The 21,624-nt window shown below is 35.3% G+C and overlaps 1 protein-coding gene across 8 annotated transcripts in view; it reads right to left on the bottom strand.

The window, feature by feature from the left end:
- NF1 (neurofibromin 1) overlaps nucleotides 1-21,624 on the bottom strand; it is a 250,822-nt gene that overhangs the window by 166,994 nt on the left and 62,204 nt on the right. For all 8 annotated transcript variants that reach the window (XM_079903537.1, XM_079903542.1, XM_079903540.1 and 5 more), the window contains exons 5-8: nucleotides 17,027-17,133; nucleotides 12,672-12,739; nucleotides 12,352-12,427; nucleotides 11,446-11,603 (exon numbers count right to left, since the gene is read on the bottom strand). In XM_079903537.1, coding sequence (XP_079759663.1) covers nucleotides 11,446-11,603; nucleotides 12,352-12,427; nucleotides 12,672-12,739; nucleotides 17,027-17,133 — 409 coding nt within the window. The remainder of the gene's footprint in view (nucleotides 1-11,445; nucleotides 11,604-12,351; nucleotides 12,428-12,671; nucleotides 12,740-17,026; nucleotides 17,134-21,624) is intronic.

Here is a 21,624-nt window from a genome sequence, read left to right as displayed (position 1 = left end):
GATGAAATCAGTAATAAAAAACCTCCCTACAAAGAAAAAGCCCAGGATCAGACAGCTTCACTGGTGAATACTCTATCAAGTATTTAAAGAAGAATTAACACCAGTCCTTCTCAAACACTTCCGGAAAATTAAAGGAGAAGGAACACTTCCTAACTCATCCCATGAGGCTAGCAATACTCTAATATGAAGGCCAGACAAAAACACTGCAAGAAAACTATGGACAAATTTCCCTTAAGAATATCTATGAAAGAATCCTCAACATGAATTAGCAAACCAAATCCAGCAGTATAGTAAAAGGATTATATACTATGACCAAGTGGGATTTATTCCTAGAGGACATGAATGGTTCAACAACAAAATCAATCAACATAATACATCACATAAATAAAATGAAGGGAAAAAAATCATCACCATTGATGCAGAAAAAGCATTTGGCAAAATTCAACACCCTCCAACGACAGAAACACTGAGTAAGCTTCCTCAACATGATAAAAGCTATATATGAACAACCCATAGCGAACATCATACTTAATGGTGAACAACTGAAAGCTATTGGTCTAATATTAGGAACAAGATATGGACGCCTGCTTTTGCCACTTCTATTAAACATACTAGTGGAAGTTCTATGCAGAGCAATTAGAAAAAGAAAAGGAAATGAGAAAAGAAAAAGAAATAAAAGTCATCCAAACTGGAAAGGAAGAAGTTATCTCTGTTCTCAGATGACATGATCTATTGTAGAAAACCTTGAAGATAACACACAAACACACAAAAAGCCTGTTAGAGCTAATAAACAAATTCAGCAAAGTTGTAGGATACAAAATCAACACACAAAAGTCAACTGCATTTCTATACACCAGCAATGAAAAATTTAAAAAGAAAATTAAGAAAACAATTCCACTTATGAAAGCATCAAAAAGAATAAAATACTTAGGAATTAACCAAAGAGATGAAAGACTTGCACAATGAAAGCTATAAAACAGTGCTGAAAGAAATCAAAGAAGATATAAATGAAAGCACATCCCATGTTCAAGGATTGGAAACTTAACACTGTTAAGATGGCAATACTATCCAAAGCACTCTACAGATTCAATGTAGTCCTTATCAAAACCCCAATAGTGTTTTTTGCAGAAACAGAAAAACCCATCCAAAAATTCATATGGTATTTCAAAGGAAGCCAAAAAGCCAAAACAATCTTGAAAAAGAAGAACAAAGTTGGAAGACTCAAACTTCCTGATTTCAAAATTTACTACAAAGCTACAGTAATCAAAACTCTGTGATACTGGTATAAAGACAGACATATAGACCACTGCAATAGAAGAGAAAGTGCATAAAGATATCCTCAAATATATGATCAAATTCAGTGGAGAAAGTACAGTTTTTTTCAACAAAGAGAGCTGGAAAAACTGGATGTCCACATGCAAAAGAATGAAGTCAGATCCTTCCCTTACTCTATATACAAAAATGAACTCAAAATGGATCAAAGATCTAAACAACTAAAGCTATAAAATCCTATAAGAGAATATACAAGACAATCTTTACAACACCGAATTTGGCAATGATTTCTTGATATGATACCAGAAAAAGCACAAGCAACAAAAAATAAACTGGACTTCATCAAAATTAAAAAGCTTTTGTGTATCAAAGGACATTATTGAGGTGAAATGACAATCCACAGAATGAAAGAAAATATTTGCAAATCATATATCTGAAAAGGGATTAATATCCGCAATATTTAAAGAACTCCTACAACTCAACACCACAAAAACACTGTGAGTGTACTCAACACCACTGAACTGTACACTTAAAAACAGTTAAAAGGGTAAAATTTTTGCTACTTCACCACAACATAAATAAGTAAATAAAAATTTAAAAGCTAAACTCATATTTCCTCTGAACCAACTCCCACTTTGGACTTCCTTTTGATCAGTCTCAAACACTATTCTGCATATCTCACCTCTAACACTAATCTTTAGACTTCTCCTAGTTGCCTAAAGAATAAAGTTTAAATCCAAACTGGCTCACAATGTCTTCCAGATTACTCACATCTGCTCTTCATCTTCACTTCTTGTAACTGCCTGTGTGAACCTTCCACTCTCTAGCTAACTTTTCTGAACATACCTTCAACATTTTTATATCCATTTTCTTGATTACCCTGGCTTGAACAACACTCACTTTCTTTCTCTAATCTAAATTCCTTTCTTGTTTCAGGTTCAACTAAGGTTCCACACTCTTCCATAAAACCTTCCTAACTATCCAAGCTTCATCTGAATCCTTACAGCACACATAGCCTGTATTATTATCCTAGTAAACAGGTACTCTTGATAAATAACTTTTTGTCCATAAAGGAATAACGGGGACTTCCCTGGTGGCACAGTGGTTAAGAATCCGCCTGCCAATGCAGGAAACATGGGTTCGATCCCTGGTCTGGGAAGATCTCACATGCCACGGAGCAACTAAACCTGTGAGCCACAACTACTGAGCCCACGTGCGCCTAGAGCCAGTGCTCCGCAACAAGAGAAGCCACCGCAATGAGAACCCCACGCGCCGCAATGAAGAGCAGCCCCGACTCGCTGCAACTAGAGAAAGCCCGCACGCAGCAACAAAGACCCAACACAGCCAAATATATATATTATTTATTTATTTATTTTAAAAAGAAATAACTGGGAATTCTAGGGAGACAGCAGTCTTAAGCCATCCTTGACTGCTGATCTCTCCTCTAGCTCCTTTATTCCTTGGTTCCCATGTTCACCTCTTGTTCCTGGAGATATAGCCATATTTCTCAGCCTCTCTTGCAGTTAAATGTGGCTATATGACTGAGTTCAACTAATGAAATGTGAATGAAAGAGATGCATGCTATTTAAGGGCCTGACCCATAAAAATCCTCAGCATGCTTTTTTTCTATGTTATATTTTTCCCTCTGGCTCGCAGAATGGAAACAACTCCCACAGAAGCCATGTATGGAAAATGGCAGTCGTTGCTGGCCAAGGTCCTAAGAAACCACAAAGAGGAGGACTGTCCTGCAGAGCTACTCAGTTCGGCTGCTCAATACTATTTCATTAAGTATAATAAAGTTCTATTTGGTTGAGCCATTATACTACCTACCCTAATACAGTAAGATAGTAATACAACTAAAAATAATAATAAAATTTAGATACTGAAAAATAGAACTGCTTTCCATACACAGTCTGCAGTCTAGGATTGGTGTAAATGAAAGCCTGATCCGATCTGTTTAGGGTTCTATTTGTTTGTTGTTTGTTGCCTTGCTTGCTTTATAATAAAGCACTACGCATGATTACCAAAGCCTGGAAGGAGTTCTGCCACACTGCCAAAGTCAATTGGCTACCTGTGGGAGCCCAGCCAGCTAAACCAAGCATTTCTCACAGCATACTATCTCAAGCCACCTACAGGGTAGTTCTAAGAGTAGTATTAAAGATTTGCATTAAATTCTGTGTCCTATTAAAATTATACACATTCTACTCTGATGACCATGAAACACCTTTTTAAACAAATATGTACCACAATTAATTTTTTTTAATCACGAAAAATGAACAATTTAGAAACTATAAAACATTCCTCTAAGTCGAATATGGCATCATTAAGTAACAGAAATTAGAAATTGATAATTACTAAAATTGAGGAAACTTCATCTGAAAACCAAGACTGCTGCTAAAAAGTAAAATCCAAAGCCTTCCAGATACTTCTACAGTTTTTTAAAAAATTGCAAATAGATGAACTAAACCATTACCTCAGAAAATAAATGTTAGAAAATATAAAGTCAAAATGCCAGGTTTTGGGCTTCCCTGGTGGCGCAGTGGTTAAGAATCCGCCTGCCAATGCAGGGGACATGGATTTGAGCCCTGGTCCAGGAAGATCCCACATGCCGCGGAACAACTAAGCCCATGTGCCACAACTACTGAAGCCCGCAAACCTAGAGCCCATGCTTCGCAACAAGAAAAGCCACTGCAATGAGAAGCTTGCACATCACAACGAAGAGTAGCCCCCGCTCACCGCAACTAGAGAAGGCCCACGCACAGCAACAACGACCCAATGCAGCCAAAAAAAAAAAAAAAAGCCAGGTTTTAAAGACCAATAGAATAGATAAACCCTAGTAAACATGAATGAAGAAACATGAGACATATTAGAAATGAGGAAAGAGTTATAAACATGGATATTGAGGAAAATAATTAGAAGAGAATATATAAATATTATAAATAAACATTGTGTCTATATATTTCTATATTATAAATAAAATATGTAGATACAGATATACATAACTCCTTGCTGATAAAATTGAAAAATATATTTCCTAGCAAAGAATAAACTGTCAAAAGTAACCTTAAAGGAGACAAAACTTCCTCAAAAAATTAAAAATAGAATTTACATACAATCCAACCATACCACTTCTGTGTATATATATAAAAGAATTGAAAGCAGAGTCTCAAAGAGATATCTGTATACCCATGTTCACAGCAGTATTATTTGTAATAGCTAAAAGGTGGAAGCAACCCAAAAGTCCAGGGACAAATGAAATTGGATAAACAAAATATAGTATATACATTCAATGGAATATCACTCAGCCTTAAAGAAAGGAAATTCTGACGCATGTTACAAGGTGGATGAACCTTGAGGACATTATGCTAAGTGAAATAAGACAGGCACAAAAAGACAAACACTCTATATTTCCACTTATATGAGGTATCTAGAGTAGTCAAATTCATTGAGACAGAAAGTAGAATGGTGGCTGTCAGGGGCTAGCAGGAGGGGAATATGGGGAGTTATTGTTTCATAACAAAATGAACAATGGTTATTAAACTTTAGTGTGCACAACAATCGCTTAGAGGGTTTGCTGAAAACAGGTTGCTAGCTGTACCCCACCCCTAGAGCTTCTGTTTCAGCAGACCTAGAGTGGGGATCTAACAATTTGCATTTCTAACAAGTTTCCAGGTGATGCTGATGCTGCTGCTCTTAAGACCACACTCTGAGAAGCACTGAACTAGATCTTGATCTCAATCTCTCTGTCTCATAAAAATTTTTAAAAGTAGACTAGAAGGATATATACCAACCCTTGACAGTGGCTGTTCCCAGGGAAAAAGGAAAGAAAATGGAATTAGTGGAATCAAAGGGGACTTGAGCTTTATCTGGAATTAAAGGAGAATTTATGCAACTATTATTTGTTCAATTTTTAAAATCATATGTAAATAGAAAAAAGATAAGCAATATATCATAATGTTAATATGAGTACGGGTCATTGTTATATTCGTTGTACACTTCAAATATTTCTGCCAAAAAAGATAATATAGTCAAAAGAAATGATGGTCTGGAAAAAATATTTACAACCAACTGAAAATAATGGATTACTGCTCCTAATAAACAAAAAGTCCCATTAAGCTCTACCCACCACCAGTCCCTCCCATCAGGAAACTTACACAAGCCTCTTAGAAAGCCTCATCCACCAGAGGGCAGACAGCAAAAGGAAGAAGAACTACAGTCTGACAGCCTGTGGAACAAAAACCACATTCACAGAAGGACAAGATGAAAAGGCAGAGGGCTAGGTACCAGATGAAGGAACAAGATAAAACCCCAGAAAAACAGCTAAATGAAGTGGAGATAGGCAACCTTCCAGAAAAAGAATTCAGAATAATGATAGTGAAGATGATCCAGGACCTCGGAAAAACAATGGAGGCAAAGATCGAAAAGATGCAAGAAATGTTTAACAAACACCTAGAAGAATTAAAGAACAAACAAACAGAGATGAACAATACAATAACTGAAATAAAAAATATACTACAAGTAATCAATAGCAGAATAACTGTGGCAGAAGAATGGATAAGTGACCTGGAAGACAGAATGCTGGAATTCACTGCTGTGGAACAGGATACAGAAAAAAGAATGAAAAGAAATGAAGACAGCCTAAGAGACCTCTGGGACAACATTAAACACAACATTCGCATTATAGGGGTCCCAGAAGGAGAAGAGAGACAGAAAGGACAAGAGAAAATATTTGAAGAGATTATAGTTGAAAACTTCCCTAACATGGGAAAGGAAATAGCCATCCAAGTCCAGGAAGCGCAATGAGTCCCATACAGGATAAACCCAAGTAGAAACACACCAAGACACATAGTAATCAAACTGGCAAAAATTAAACACAAAGAAAAATTACTGAAAGCAGCAAGGGAAAAACAACAAATAACATACAAGGGAACTCCCATAAAGTTAACAGCTGATTCTCAGCAGAAACTCTACAAGCCAGAAGGGAGTGGCATGATATACTTAAAGTGATGAAAGGGAAGAACCTACAACCAAGACTACCCAGCAAGGATCTCATTCAGGTTTGATGGAGAAATCAAAAGCTTTACAGACAAGCAAAAGCTAAGAGAATTCAGCACCACCAAACCAGCTGTACAACAAATGCTAAAGGAACTTCTCTAAGTGGGAAACAGAAGAAAAGGACCTACAAAAACAAACCCAAAACAATTAAGAAAATGGTCATAGGAACATACATATCAATCATTACCTTACACATGAATGGATTAAATGCTCCAACCAAAAGACACAGGAAGGCTCAATGGATACAAAAACAAGACCCATATATATGCTGTCTACAAGAGACCCACTTCAGACCTAGGGACACATACACACTGAAAGTGAGGGGATGGAAAAAGATATTCCATGCAAATGGAAATCAAAAGAAAGCTGGAGTAGCAATACTCATATCAGATAAACTAGACTTTAAAATAAAGAATGTTACAAGAGACAAGGAAGGACACTACATAATGATCAAGGAATCAATCCAAGAAGAAGATATAACAATTATAAATATATATGCCCCCAACATCGGAGCACCTCAATACATAAGGCAACTGCTAACAGCTATAAAAGAGGAAATCGACACTAACACAGTAATAGTGATGGACTTTAACACCTCACTTACACCAGTGGACAGATCAACCAAAATGAAAATAAATAAGGAAAACAGAAGCTTTAAATGACACAACAGATCAGATAGATTTAATTGATATTTATAGGACATTCCATCCAAAAACAGCAGATTACACTTTCTTCTCAAGTGCGCATGGAACATTCTCCAGGATAGATCACATCTTGAGTCACAAATCAAGCCTCAGTAAATTTAACAAAATTGAAATCATATCAAACATCTTTTCTGACCACAACGCTAGGAGATTAGAAATGAATTACAGGGAGAAAAACGTAAAGAACACAAACACATGGAGGCTAAACAATACGTCAGTAAATAACCAAGGGATCACTGAAGAAATCAAAGAGGAAATCAAAAAATACCTAGAGAAAAATGACAATGAATACACGACGATCCAAAACCTATGGGATGCAGCAAAAGCAGTTCTAAGAGGGAAGTTTATAGCTATACAAGCCTACCTCAAGAAACAAGAAAAATCTCAAATAAACAATCTAACCTTACACCTAAAGGAACTAGAGAAATAAGAACAAACAAAACCCAAAGTTAGCAGAAGGAAAGAAATCATAAAGATCAGAGCAGAAATAAATGAAATAGAAACAAAGAAAACAAATGCAAAGATCAATAAAACTAAAAGCTGGTTCTTTGAGCAGATTAACAAAATTGATAAATCATTGGTCAGACTCATCGAGAAAAAGAGGGAGAGGTCTCAAATCAATGAAATTAGAAATGAAAAAGGAGAAGTTACAACAGACACCTCAGAAATACAAAGCATCCTAAGAGACTACTACAAGCAACTCTATGCCAATAAAGTAGACAACCTGGAAGAAATGGACAAATTCTTAGAAAGGTATAACCTTCCAAGACTGAACCAGGAAGAAACAGAAAATATGAACACACCAGTCACAAGTAATGATATTGAAACTGTGATTAAAAATCTTCCAACAAACAAAAGTCCAGGACCAGATGGCTTCACAGGTGAATTCTATCAAACATTTAGAGAAGAGCTAACACCCATCCTTCTCAAACTCTTCCCAAAAATTGCAGTGGAAGGAACACTCCCAAACTCATTCTATGAGCCCACCATCACGCTGATACCAAAACCAGACAAAGATACCACAAAAAAAGAAAATTACAGATCAATATCACTGATGAATACAGATGCAAAACTCTGCAACAAAATACTAGCAAACAGAATCCAACAACACATTAAAAGGATCATACACCATGATCAAGTGGGATTTATCCCAGGGATGCAAAGATTCTTCAATACACACAAGGAGAAAAAGGAGAAGAACCATATGATCATCTCAATAGATGCAGAGAAAGCTTTCGACAAAATTCAACACCATTTATGATAAAAACCCTCAAGAAAGTAGGAATATAGGGAACTTACCTCAACATAATAAAGGCCATATATGACAAACACACAGTCAACATCGTCCTCAATGGTGAAAAACTGAAACCTTTCCCCTAAGATCAGGAACAAGACAAGGTTGCCCACTCTCATCACTATTATTCAACATAGTTTTGGAAGTTTTAACCACAGCAGTCAGAGAAGAAAAAGAAATAAAAGGAATCCAAATCAGAAAAGAAGTAAAGCTGTCACTGTTTGCAGATGACTTACTATACATAGAGAATCCTAAAGATGCTAACAGAAAACTACTAGAGCTAATCAATGAATATGGTAAAGTTGCAGGATACAAAATTAATGCACAGAAATCTCTGGCATTCCTATACACTAAGGATGAAAAATCTGAAAGAGAAATTAAGGAAACACTCCCATTTACCACTGCCACAAAAAGAATAAAATATCTAGGAATAAACCTACCTAAGGAACAAAAGATCTGTATGCAGAAAATTATAAGACACTGATGAAAGAAATTAAAGATGATACAAACAGATGGAGAGATATACCATGTTCTTGGATTGGAAGAATCAACACTGTGAAAATGACTATACTACCCAAAGCAATCTACAGATTCACTGCAATCCCTATCAAACTACCACTGGCATTTTTCACAGAACTAGACCAAAAATTTGACAATTTGTACGGAAAAACAAAAGACCCCAAATAGCCAAAGCAATCTTGAGAAAAAAAATGGAGCTGGAGGAATCAGGCTCCCTGACTTCAGACTATACTACAAAGCTACAGTAATCAAGACAGTATGGTGCTGGCACAAAAACAGAAATATAGATCAATGGAACAGGATAGAAAGCCCAGAGATAAACCCACGCACATATGGTCACCCTACCTTTGATAAAGGAGGCAAGAATACACAGTGGAGCAAAGACAGCCTCTTCAAAAAGTGGTGCTGGGAAAACTGGACAGCTACATGTAAAAGAATAAAATTAGAACACTCCCTAACACCATACACAAAAATAAACTCAAAATGGATCAAAGACCTAAATGTAAGGCCAGACACTATCAAACTCTTTGAGGAAAACATAGGCAGAACACTCTATGACATAAATCACAGCAAGATCCCTTTTGACCCACCTCTCAGAGAAATGGAAATAAAAACAAAAATAAAGAAATGGGACCTAATGAAACTTAAAACCTTTTGCACAGCAAAGGAAACCATAAACAAGACAAAAAGACAACCCACAGAATGGGAGAAAATATTTGCAAATGAAGCAACTGACAAAGGATTAATCGCCAAAATTTACAAGCAGCTCATGCAACTCAATATTAAAGAAACGAACAACCCAATCCAAAAATGGGCAGAAGACCTAAACAGACATTTCTCCAGAGAACATATACAGATTGCCAACAAACACATGAAAGAATGCTCAACATCATTAATCATTAGAGAAATGCAAGTCAAAACTACAATGAGGTATCACCTCACACCGGTCAGAATGGCCATCATCAAAAAATCTACAAACAGTAAATGCTGGAGAGGGTGTGGAGAAAAGGGAACCCTCATACACTGTTGGTGGGAATGTAAATTGATACTGCCACTATGGAGAACAGTATGGAGGTTCCTTAAAAAACTAAAAATAGAACTATCATACGACCCATCAATCGCACTACTGGGCATATACCCTGAGAAAACCATAACTCAAGAAGAGTCATGTACCACAATGTTCACTGCAGCTCTATTTACAATAGCCAGGACATGGAAGCAACCGAAGTGTCCATCAACAGATGAATGGATAAAGAAGATGTGGCACATATATACAATGGAATATTACTCAGCCATAAAAAGAAATGAAATTGAGTTATTTGTAATGAGGTGGATGGACCTAGAGTCTGACATACAGAGTCAACTAAGTCAGAAAGAGAAAGACAAATACCGTATGCTAACACATATATATGGAGTCTAAAAAACAAACAAAAAAAATGGTCATAAGAACCTAGGGGCAAGACGGGAATAAAGACGCAGACCTACTAGAGAATGGACTTGAGGATATGGGGAGGGGGAAGGGTAAGCTGGCACAAAGTGAGAGAGTGGCATGGACATATATACACTACCAAATGTAAAATAGATAGCTAGTGGGAAGCAGCCACATAGCACAGGGAAATCAGCTCGGTGCTTTGTGACCGCCTAGAGGGGTGGGATAGGGAGGGTGAGAGGGAGGGAGACGCAAAAGGGAAGAGATGTGGAGATACATGTATATGTATAACTGATTCACTTTGTTATAAAGCAGAAACTAACACACCACTGTAAAGCAATTATACTCCAATAAAGATGTTACAAAACAAACAAACAAACAAAAAACTACGCTTAGGGACTTCCCTGGTGGCGCAGTGGCTAAGAATCCACCTGACAATGCAGGGGACACAGGTCGAGCCCTGGTCCGGGAAGATCCCACATGCCACGGAGCAACTAAGCCCATGCACCGCAACTATTGAGCTTGTGCTCTAGAGCCCACGAGCCACAACTACTGAGGCTGCGTGCCGCAACTACTGAAGCCCGTGCACCTAGAGCCCATGTTCCGCAACAAGAGAAGCCATCGCAGTGAGAAGCCCACACACCGTAACGAAGAGTAGCCCCTGCTCACCGCAACTAGAGAAAGCCCACGTGCAGGAACGAAGACCCAACGCAGCCAAATAAATAAATTAAATAAATAAATAAATTTATGAAAAACTATGTTTAATACTGTCCTTTCTGGTAAAAGAATGCAACTACAGGATTAATCAATGACTGTTATCACTGATATCATATTTTTCCTCCAACTAAATCTACGTCCAAGTATGTCTCTGCTAAGGACAGGAAACAAAAAAACCTACAATGATGCAACTAGAAATGGTCACCTGAAATATCATGCTTACAGAACGCTAAGCTTAAAGTAATATACACCTTGAGTAAAATAAATTGCTTCATGGGAATTCCCTGGCGGTCCAGTGGTTAGGACTCGGTGCTTTCACTGCCAGGCCTGGATTCGACCCCGGTTGGGGAACTAAGATCCTGCAGACCGCACAGTGTGGCCAAATTTTAAAAAAAACAAAAAAACAAAAACTGCTTCACATCTGGACATGATGGAAACAACTTTGCCCTCCTCACCTTATTCATGTTGTTTTCATCAACCACATCCTTGGATATATCCTGGATTATTTCTGGACACAAGATAAGGAGAATGATTTGTAGTGGCCAAACTGCTGCTTTACGTTTGGTGCTTTCAGCAAAACCATCCACTAGGTCAAAGAGTTTTTCTGCACACTCTACGTGAAAAATATAAATATTAAATGATATAATTAGATGAGAAGAAAATCTCTGGCATTAAATTAAAAGCTGGTGCTATCCAAAAACCCAAAGGCCACATTTTTAAAGGATAAACTTGGAAGTTCATTTAACTCAGCAAATTCATTCAATTCAAGCAATGTTATATGGTCTATGTATTAGAAGAGGTTATATTGTCTATGTATTAGAACAGCTATCTTGATCCATCCTAGCAAAGTCCAAATTTTAGAATAGCCAGACTTGTATTTAGTCTCAATGTGCAGGGCCTTATGCAAAGTGTGATGTATCCAAGAAACGAAGACTGAATAGCTTCTCAAAGGGAATTACCAAAGCTCTCCAGGAGTCTATTCTCCTTCTTGCAGTTGTGTCTTGAGAATTCCAAGTGGGGATATTCCTACTTTACACACATCTCTCTAAATACAAACTAAAGCCTCAGAGCACACACAGAAAAAAGGTGCTTCTCTACACCAAAGAGCCATCAGTATCCAATCTACAACTCTAATTAAAGATCAAAGCTTCCTTTCAAACTTCCTTATCCACTTGCTCAAAGGAAAAAGGTTGAGGCTAATTTAGAAATATAAGAAAAAAATAATATTCCCTATTTGACACAAGTTGAAAAGATTAAAAGCACCATAATCACAAAAATAACTTGGAAAATGATAGGTTTTTACCTCATAAGTAAGAGTTTAAAAGACAAAAACAAACAAAAAAAACCAATCTTATCCTTACCAGCCATATCAGTCTGTGGAATCTGGTATAACTTTGTAAATTCATCTGGATAATTTTCTACCCAGTTCCAAAATGCCTACAAATAACAAAACATATGTTTTTATGTCATATTTTCTTAATATAGTAAATAAAATAACATATGCCTCCAATCATATCACAAAATTCTAATTTCCTTCGGAAGAATATTGCAATGCAGTCTTCCTAAAAATTAATGTGAAATTATCACTCAAGTCACAACTCCTTGATTCAAAATACTGAAGACAGCAACACTTATAACCAAAAATTAACAAAACTTTAATATCAAAGAGGTTATTACTTACTTTTTCCAGGCTATTTATAACCGCTAATTGTGCAACTTTCTTTAGGGCTTTAAATTTAAATGCTGTTTCTGGAGAAAAAAAAAAAAAGTTTTACAATTAACTCTAGTTTAATTAGTTAACACAAATACAACTCAGAGCTACTGGTAAAAATAACTTTCCTTTTATATACAAACTGTTGTTCCAGTATTATTTATAAGCAATGTAAAGGTAAAGATAATTAGTATAAGCCAAAACCTCACCGGTTATGTCCACTAAAGACCAAACTGAACCTTGAACTTCAAAGGTTGTTGTGAATTTTTCCCTTTGTTTTGTTTCTAATAATAACTACCTTTTTAAAAACTGGACAAAATACACGGTCATTGTAGAAAATTCAAAAAATACACAGCAATCTAAGGGAAATTTAAAACATTATCTATGATTCTACCATTCAGAGACAATCACAGTTAACAGTTCGGTGAATTTTCTCCCTTCCCTTTTCCTATGCATGTATAAGACAAATACATTTACCATAACTGAACAAAACCTGTTCATATCAAACCTTTCACATCATATCCCCAACTTTTTCCATATCATTAAAAATTTCTCATACATATATTTGATGGCTCTATATACAATAATAACTATTACTTGAACAATTACAACATGCCAGGTATTTTCAATCTAATATATTTAATTCTTTCAAAATGTTAATGCTTTCAGGTATTACAGATGAGCCAACTGTGTTTCTGAGGTTACAGATCTAATAAATGATTGAATTGGGCTTCAAAGCCATAGTCTTTTCAGTAATACGCTTTGATGTCTTTCAGAATATTTAAGTCACTGGTTATTTAAATATTTTCCAATTGTTGCATATTATTTCCAATACTGCACTATTATAAGTAACATTAATACTTTTATATCCAAGTCTTTTCCACATTCCGATTATTTCTTTAAGGCACATAAATACCTAGAAAAAGAGCTGTCCAAAGAGATGAATATTTTTAAGGCTCTTGATAAATATTGCCAACCTGATTTTCGGAAGGGTTGGGCCAAAGGCCACTCCCACCAAGCAGCATACGAAAGTGCCCTTATCACATCCTTGCCATCATTAAATGTGTTCATTTCTTTTATTCTGCTAATTTGATTGTTCAAAGCAGTAGAATGCATTTTTAAAATAAGACTAAACACTTCTCCATATAAATATATTAGATATTTTAATTTCCTTTTCTGTAAATGTATTGTCCACATTTATAAAAAGATTTATATCTGGAAAAGATGACCCTTCTATAAACTATATTACTGGTAACAGTCTCTTGGCAGAGAACTCCCCATATGGACTTTTAATGAAGGGATGCAGGTACTTAATACAATTACATAAATATCTTTATAAGATAGAGATGAGTCTACAAGTTATAAAATTGTCTAAATAATCCTTTAAAAGTCACTTTTTTTCCTGGACTTGGAAATGAGCAGCTTGCTCTCCAAGTCAGTTTTAAAACATACCCTTCCAACCTTCTTTGCTCTTGCTCTCCTCTGACTTCCAAACAAAAGCATTACACTTTACAGTGCTCTTGAGTCTTTTTGCCTTCCTATGTTCATCAACTTTACCTATGTTCAACACTTTAAATGTGTTATACACAGTAGTCTATTCTCAATTCCAATGTATAAATATTTTATTACTCCAGCTCTACAAGTTTCTGACTGGATACCCTACCAATACCTCAAACTCAATAGATCTAAAACTGAATTTATCATTTTCCTGGCCACCTTCTTCTCTGCTTTAACCAGCTTGCTCTGTAACACTTGGTGATACTTCCCTTTAACATCACACACCTAAATTAATCACCAAAAGCTATGCAATGTATTCTACTTCCTAAATACCATATCTAATTGGTCCCCACCCTACCCCATTCCATCCAGACCTCCACTATCATTTCTACCTCATGTTACTATACAACCAAGTCCCAGAAGTTCATTTAACTTTCTATCAAATCATCCTGCAAATTTCAAGCAAAGTAGCATATCTAAAATAAAATACTGATCAAGGTAATTTCCACCCCAAAGCCTCTGCATCACTTCCCATGGCCACTAAAATAAAGCCTAATAACCTAATAACAGTTAGGTACTTCGGTTCTAGAGACACACAGATGTGACCCTGCCACTCAATAGCTGTATGACCTTGTAAGTGTTACTTAAGCCTCAGTTTCCTCATCAATATAGGGGATGATAATAATAATATCTGTTTCACAGGGTTACTGTGAGTATGGATGAGAAAAAGCACGTGAAGAGCACAGCGTGACATCTGGCATATACTGAAAATGCAACAAATGTTACTATGTTTTTATTAATATGATCTGACCTACTCTTGTACCTCTCTATATCTTGCTCTTTTCCTCTTAACATCTCCCACCCCCAAACCCATAGATACTTAATCTCTCACTTTATGCTCACTCTATTTAGCTTTGCCACACTGCTTTGCAAATAATCTGATAATATATTTGTCTCATAAACCAGGCCATGAGCTCCAAAGGGAGAGATTCAATACTTTATTAATCTTTGTAAGCCCGGCACTTAGCATGGTTCCTTACATACAGTTTCCCAACAAAAGCTGCTGAATCGAATTTAAAACACATCACTACTTTTACTATTCCATATTACAGGAAGTTTCCATTCCTTTCACCATTATTATTATCATGTAGAACCATCTTTTGCTGGTTTATCTAATATTAGCTTTATATTTCACATTTATCAGTATAAACTCTAAATTTATGATCATAAGGAAGCTGCATTCAATGGGGATAACTTACCACAATAAAAAGAAAGTAATTTATCCACACACTTAGTTTCTCTCATTTGTGCATGGAGAACCATCTCAATTAATTATTATGGATTAAACATTTCTAAGAAAACTGATCTTTTAAACAAACAAACAAAATCCACAGGCACCCTGGACTAGATTTCCCAAATGTCACTGAACAGAAAAAAAAAATCACAAAACCCCACTTACATTTCTTAAATATTATACAAAGATTAAATCTCTAAATATTACCATTCACTTCCTTAACTTTTCAATGTTTAATGATAAATATTAAAATCTTGAAATTTCAACTGACTTGAGTGGTAGTTTATTATAATCTAAAATAATTGCTGCCCACTTGTCCGTATCTTGACATAATAGCTAAAATGATCCATTTTTCCTTTATTAAAGTTACTAAAAAGTGATTTAACTGTTGCTTGGTTTTATAATGGTAATGATCTAAAATCACAAATTCTGAACAAGGTAATATAGCTGGAACACAGCCTTATAGTATTCATCTATATAGGTACAGCCTTTTTACATCTCTGGTGAATAGTTGTTGAGTTTAAAGCAAATGTTAAGAAAACTAAACATGGTATTTTGAAAACTACACACTGTAGAACTGTTGAGGGTTTCAAAGTTAGTATAACTAAATTTCCTTTTAGGTCAGACATTAAAAAACATTATTGACAATTCCTATATCAATATACAAAGTAAAATAAAAATGAGTGTGAATCATATACTATAAGGTTCCACATTTAAATTAGCCAGGATCCAATATTACATAAAATTAAAATACAATTTTTGTGAAATGAATTTAGGTATTTATACTCAGTTTATTAATAATACTCAACGATATTTGATTTATATTAACACATTCCTGCTTACCACAAAAATTCTCTCAATTCCTTCTGATAGTTTATTTCAATCAACATAATCATAGAAAGCACTTTCCAAAGCTTTACAAACACACATTTTATGCATTATAACATTCCCATGTGTGACTACTACTGACATGTTCTACAAGGAAGCAAAACTAAGCACTGAAAGAGTGAAAGACTTTGTAATGCTATAAAGTCAGTCAGTAAGTCCATAACAGAATTGAAAACAGAATGTCAGAAATGAGATTCCCGACTCAATTTCTCCTCTCATCGTAAGACCACAATCTTCTGGTTCCATCTGCAATGAAACTTTTATATCCTGCTAAGCTATCTGCTTTTAGCACTACCAATAGCTAAACAAATAACTTCTATAACCTACTCGCTACCCTCAAGAGGTGAAATTCTAGAAAAATTAAATAACAGCATCCTCACATTCTCTTTATTAAAAGCAAAAATTGTAGTTGAACAAAACTTTCCATTGCCAAGACTTAAGATACTAATTTTTGCTAATGTATTGTTTTCAAAGGTTCAAAAATTACTGAACCATAAAGTATTACTGTCCATTTCTCAAGGACATTTGCACTATAAAATCCACTTTGATGTTCTAGCTCAACGCAATTAGTATAATTAGTACATTCAACATACTGGTTTTTCACCCACAGTGATTAATTTCAGATATATCATACATTTAAACTTACCCTTCAGGAGTCGTTTTAATTTTGCACAATCCACATTGATATACTGTAACAATTCTATATCATGAACATCAACATTGTCTTCTGAACAAACAGTCAATTCCTGTAACCTGAAAAGTAAACACCAAAAATAATTTATCAACTGAAGTCTTAGGATAGTCTGGAATTCTGAATTCAACAGACTCTTCTCACCCTAATGATGAGTTTATAAGAGAAAATACACATATAAAAATAAGAGAATAAATTTTTTATGAAAATCTAAAGGAACATAACTAATTCAGGGGCTGTGACAAAAGAAACCGTGATAATCCAGTAAACTTCACAATGTACATCAAATCACCATGTTGTAAAATATACAGAATTTAATATACAGAATTTTTATTTTAAAAAAATCACAGCAAGCTGATAACTGCTGAAGCACAGTAAGAGATGGTATTTGAAATACTTTCTCTCTGCTATGTGTATTTTAAAATTTTTTCTATAATATAAAATTCAAATTTCAAATTATAAGTTAAAAAAAGATAAATTTTATTAACCTCTATTCACATCAACTAGACTTCAGAAACATGAATGACATTTTATCTACATTCACAGGATACATTTACTTTGTATTTAAAAAAATGAGTAAGCCTTTATTCACTGCGCTTTTCAGTCTGTACGTGTGCTTACGTGATTATTTAATTAGTGTCCCTCTCTCACAGAACTTAAGCTTGTAATGACAAAAATCTTTCTAAACTCCAAATTTCCCTCTTATTAAATATGAAGTTACCAAAAATGTAGAAAAATTTAGCACTTAACAAAAATATAGATGTTTAAACTGCTAAGAAATTCACTTAAGCTTAATAAATAAAAGAGGTTAAAGTTTTCTTCTTTTTTTTTCACTAACAACCACAGAGGTCAGCTTTTCAAAGTTGGTACTGCTAATCTATTGTGTGTGCTTCCTAATGAAGCTTGCTTATTTCAATTAATAGATATCAAAAATGTAAGCAACAGAATGAAATTACTAATTTTCATAAATGCAGAGAGAGATGTGTGAAAAAGCACAAATAGTACATGACCTTATTCAAAATATTAGCTCAAAGTATAACCATTTCAGTATAATTTAAAATTGACATTAATCATCACACTAAACCTTCAGTTGCTAAAAATGAAATCAATGCTATTTCTTCCTTCTCAAATTCCTCTTTCACTCACTTTAGCCCATAGATGTATAGCTAACATTAAAATTATTCTAAGCACTTACACTAATGTTCTTCTTATCATCAGGGTGAGAAAAGCTTAGCAGTTCACACTGGGAATGAGAAGGTCCTCAAAACTGATTTACATGCTACAAATTCCACAGCTGCTGCAAAGAGCCTAAAAATATGGAATATGACTCCTTAAGAAACACAACTTAATAAATCAGCAACACCAACTTTTGAAAAGCTAACTCTTGTGGTTGTTTGTGAGTGGCTGTGGTTGTTTTCTAGTCCAGTTTTTACCACAAGGAAGGAACATTCTGTGAATTTATAAGGCAGAGAAATCAAATAAAGGGTATTCTTGGCAAAAGAAATGAAGTGGAAAACCTATCACTAAAACATCTAGAAAAACTAGGTAAACTGAACAACAACAAAAAGATATTTTAAATGTACAGAAATAAAGCAAAACAAACACTAAGTACCCACCCAAGTCCAGAAATGGAAAGGAAACTGAAAACCAGAGATGGTTTTGAAGGCATGATCTAGCCCACAAAAGAAGGGTGAGAGTCAGATTTTTTGTCTCTCCTTAACCTAGGGGCCTGGGGCTAAAAACATCCACACGGGACTGGATACAAAGTCCTGTACCCTCATAATGCAGAGAGTAGAACCAGGGGCCTGCATAAAACATGGCTAGAAAGAGCTACGCACTTCCTTAAAAGAAGAAAGAGACACTGAAAGAGAGACAGAGACATAGAGAAAAGAGAGGGAGGGGGGAAAATCTACCAGCACAAGAAGTCTGTCTGCTCTGCCTAAGCTTTGGGTAGGGGAAAAAATCACCCAGGGCTGTCTGTCACCTTACAAGGGTTTGAGGCCCACATCTGTACTACCCATACAATCTGGGGCTGAGAAATTAACAAAAATATAGGTCCAGAACTGGGCACTTGGCAAAAGCAAATGCAAAACCATCACTAGGATACTCCCACAGTCCCAGGCTACAAGAGATTCCTAAAGAAAATACAGACTGCACTAAAGATAAATTTGCAATCAAAGGTTTACAAAACAGAGAAAAAATTCACTGTGAATGACAGTTGGCACACACAAACAAATGAGATTATTTAACAATCTTAAAGAGAATATATAATAAGTATGTTTTAAATAATTAGACATATAAGAAGAAATTTTAAACTACTAAAAACAATAAGAAACCATTTTTAAAAAACAGCAGATTTGTAAAAGAATCAAACAGAACTTTCAAAGTCATTGAGTCTTCTGCTTCTGGTATATGTCAAATTAGGTATTTTTCAGGACCCTCCAACTACAAAACAATTAGATCCAGTGCATTGTATAATAATTCTGTGGAGAAAGCAGCTAATGCTCTACATAAAAGAGTACTATGAGCCACAGAACATGGTACACTTCAGCAGAATAAAAAAGTTATCTTATGATCTATAACTCATATTATTCCCTTAAAGAAAAGCAAAGGACAGAAATATCAAAGGCTAATGTTAATCCTAAAAGAGAAACATCCATAGACAGGTAGAATGGTCAAGCACAACAAATTTTCATGATACTGATTCATCTAGTACATACGAAGTATAAAATCAATCTTCAGAAAGAACTGCCATTCCAGTTCCTTGCATATTTTGTCACCTAATGCTATGACAGCAGTGTCACAGGATAACCCCATCTCAATTAAACCATCATAATGGTCTTTTAAGTAAGTGACCCTCTAATAAGATCAGCTCCTATTTCTGGCACCAACTAAATGAAACAGCAAGTGTAGTTGTCTGAAACATGAATTTCATAGATCCCATTTCTGAGCAGTCTGTCCCCTGAAAGCTAAAGAAACTGGCTTATTCTGGAGACATTTAACTTCTACTCTGCAAACAGTGAACTAGATTCAGGAAATACCCAAAAGTTGTCTAGTTTTACACGTGCCAATGCTGCAAAATAAAACCTTTGGTGACCAGAAGATTTTTAGAGTTTTCAGAGGTGGCACATTTGCTGTGTTTTATTAAAGCAATTCATGTTTGGATAGACTAAAAAACATTTTACCCTTTTGATCATTTTCTACCTTCAATGTAAGATTATTTCAAACAGTAAGACTGGTCTAGTAGTCACCTAAACAAAGAAAGGGTTTGGTTTGGTTTTTTATCATTTTAATGCATCCTATTACCTAGGTGTTTGCTACCTTGCTGCTTCAACCAGTGTACTATTTACTCAGAATATGAGATGTTAACACTCAAGAGAGTTCATGAAGACATTGTTCTATTGTATAGCCATTACCCTACATTAGCAGTCATATTATAACATTAGATAAAATTTTAATTTTCTTTGCACCACAATTCTGATGAGAGGTTGGAAGAATACTGTTGCCCAGCATCACCATCAAAGAAATGCCATTTTTTATTAAAAAGACTGCGGGATTTTGAAGTTAGCCAATTCCGCCTAAAAACCACAGCACAAATTCTCAAACTATGATGTATGTTCTCATTCACATCTGTTGGAAAACAACATAAGAATGAACTAAGCTAATGGACGTCCACTCCTCACACAACACAGACAAACCAAAGATGCAGGTGCCATTAAGCATTCTGCGTTAGTCTTTGATCCACTGAATCACTAGGTGATTTATGTTATACTTCCTACTTGGTCTTAATTAGGGACCCATTTGACTCTACTTGCATGAGAAAGGCAAATCATCTGCATGAAATTAAGATCCAGAGTTACCTGCTACCACCAGCTACAGTTCTATACCCATTTCTCCATCTCTAGCATTATCACAATGAATGATCACATGATGATTTCTAAGCATCAATAAAAGCTTAAATTATACTTATCATACAATTTTAAAGCACAGCAGTGGATATTATAAAAAGGATTTCATCAAAATACAGCTAACATAGCAGTACCAGGAAGCAGCCAGGCACAATAAAACAGACAGACTCTGAAGCCAGCCCGACTTCGAAGTTTGGGGTCCTCTGTTACTTGGCACAGCACCTTGTTAACTTCTTTAGTATTAGTTTGCTTACCTATAAAATGGGGTGTCACCTACATTTCAGGGATACTGTGAAGATCAAACAGCATAGCACATGCTGTAAATGCTCAACAAATGGGAGATTTCACAGTTCATACACTTAAAATACAGTTCACTTTCTAGAATTACTCATTTCCTTGTGCTTCCACATTGCTGGTTTGGTTTTTTTGTTTTGCTTTGTTTTTTGATAACTTAGGAGCTTGTGATAAGGATCAGAGCATTAAGATCATTAGAATTCTGACTACTCACCAATTATTCTGATTGACTAATTTCATTACAAGGAATAATACGTTAAAAAGCCAAACCCAAAATTTATATCAATAGTATTTAAAAAAAAAAAAAAAAAGCCCAGTCATGGGTGACATTTTTTTCCTAAAATTTAGACT

This window comes from Stenella coeruleoalba (genome assembly GCF_951394435.1).
Source record: "Stenella coeruleoalba genome assembly, chromosome: 19".
Taxonomy (NCBI): Eukaryota; Metazoa; Chordata; class Mammalia; order Artiodactyla; family Delphinidae; genus Stenella; species Stenella coeruleoalba.
Note: the sequence above shows the minus strand (reverse complement) of the source record. Positions and strands in the feature narration are given on the sequence as shown.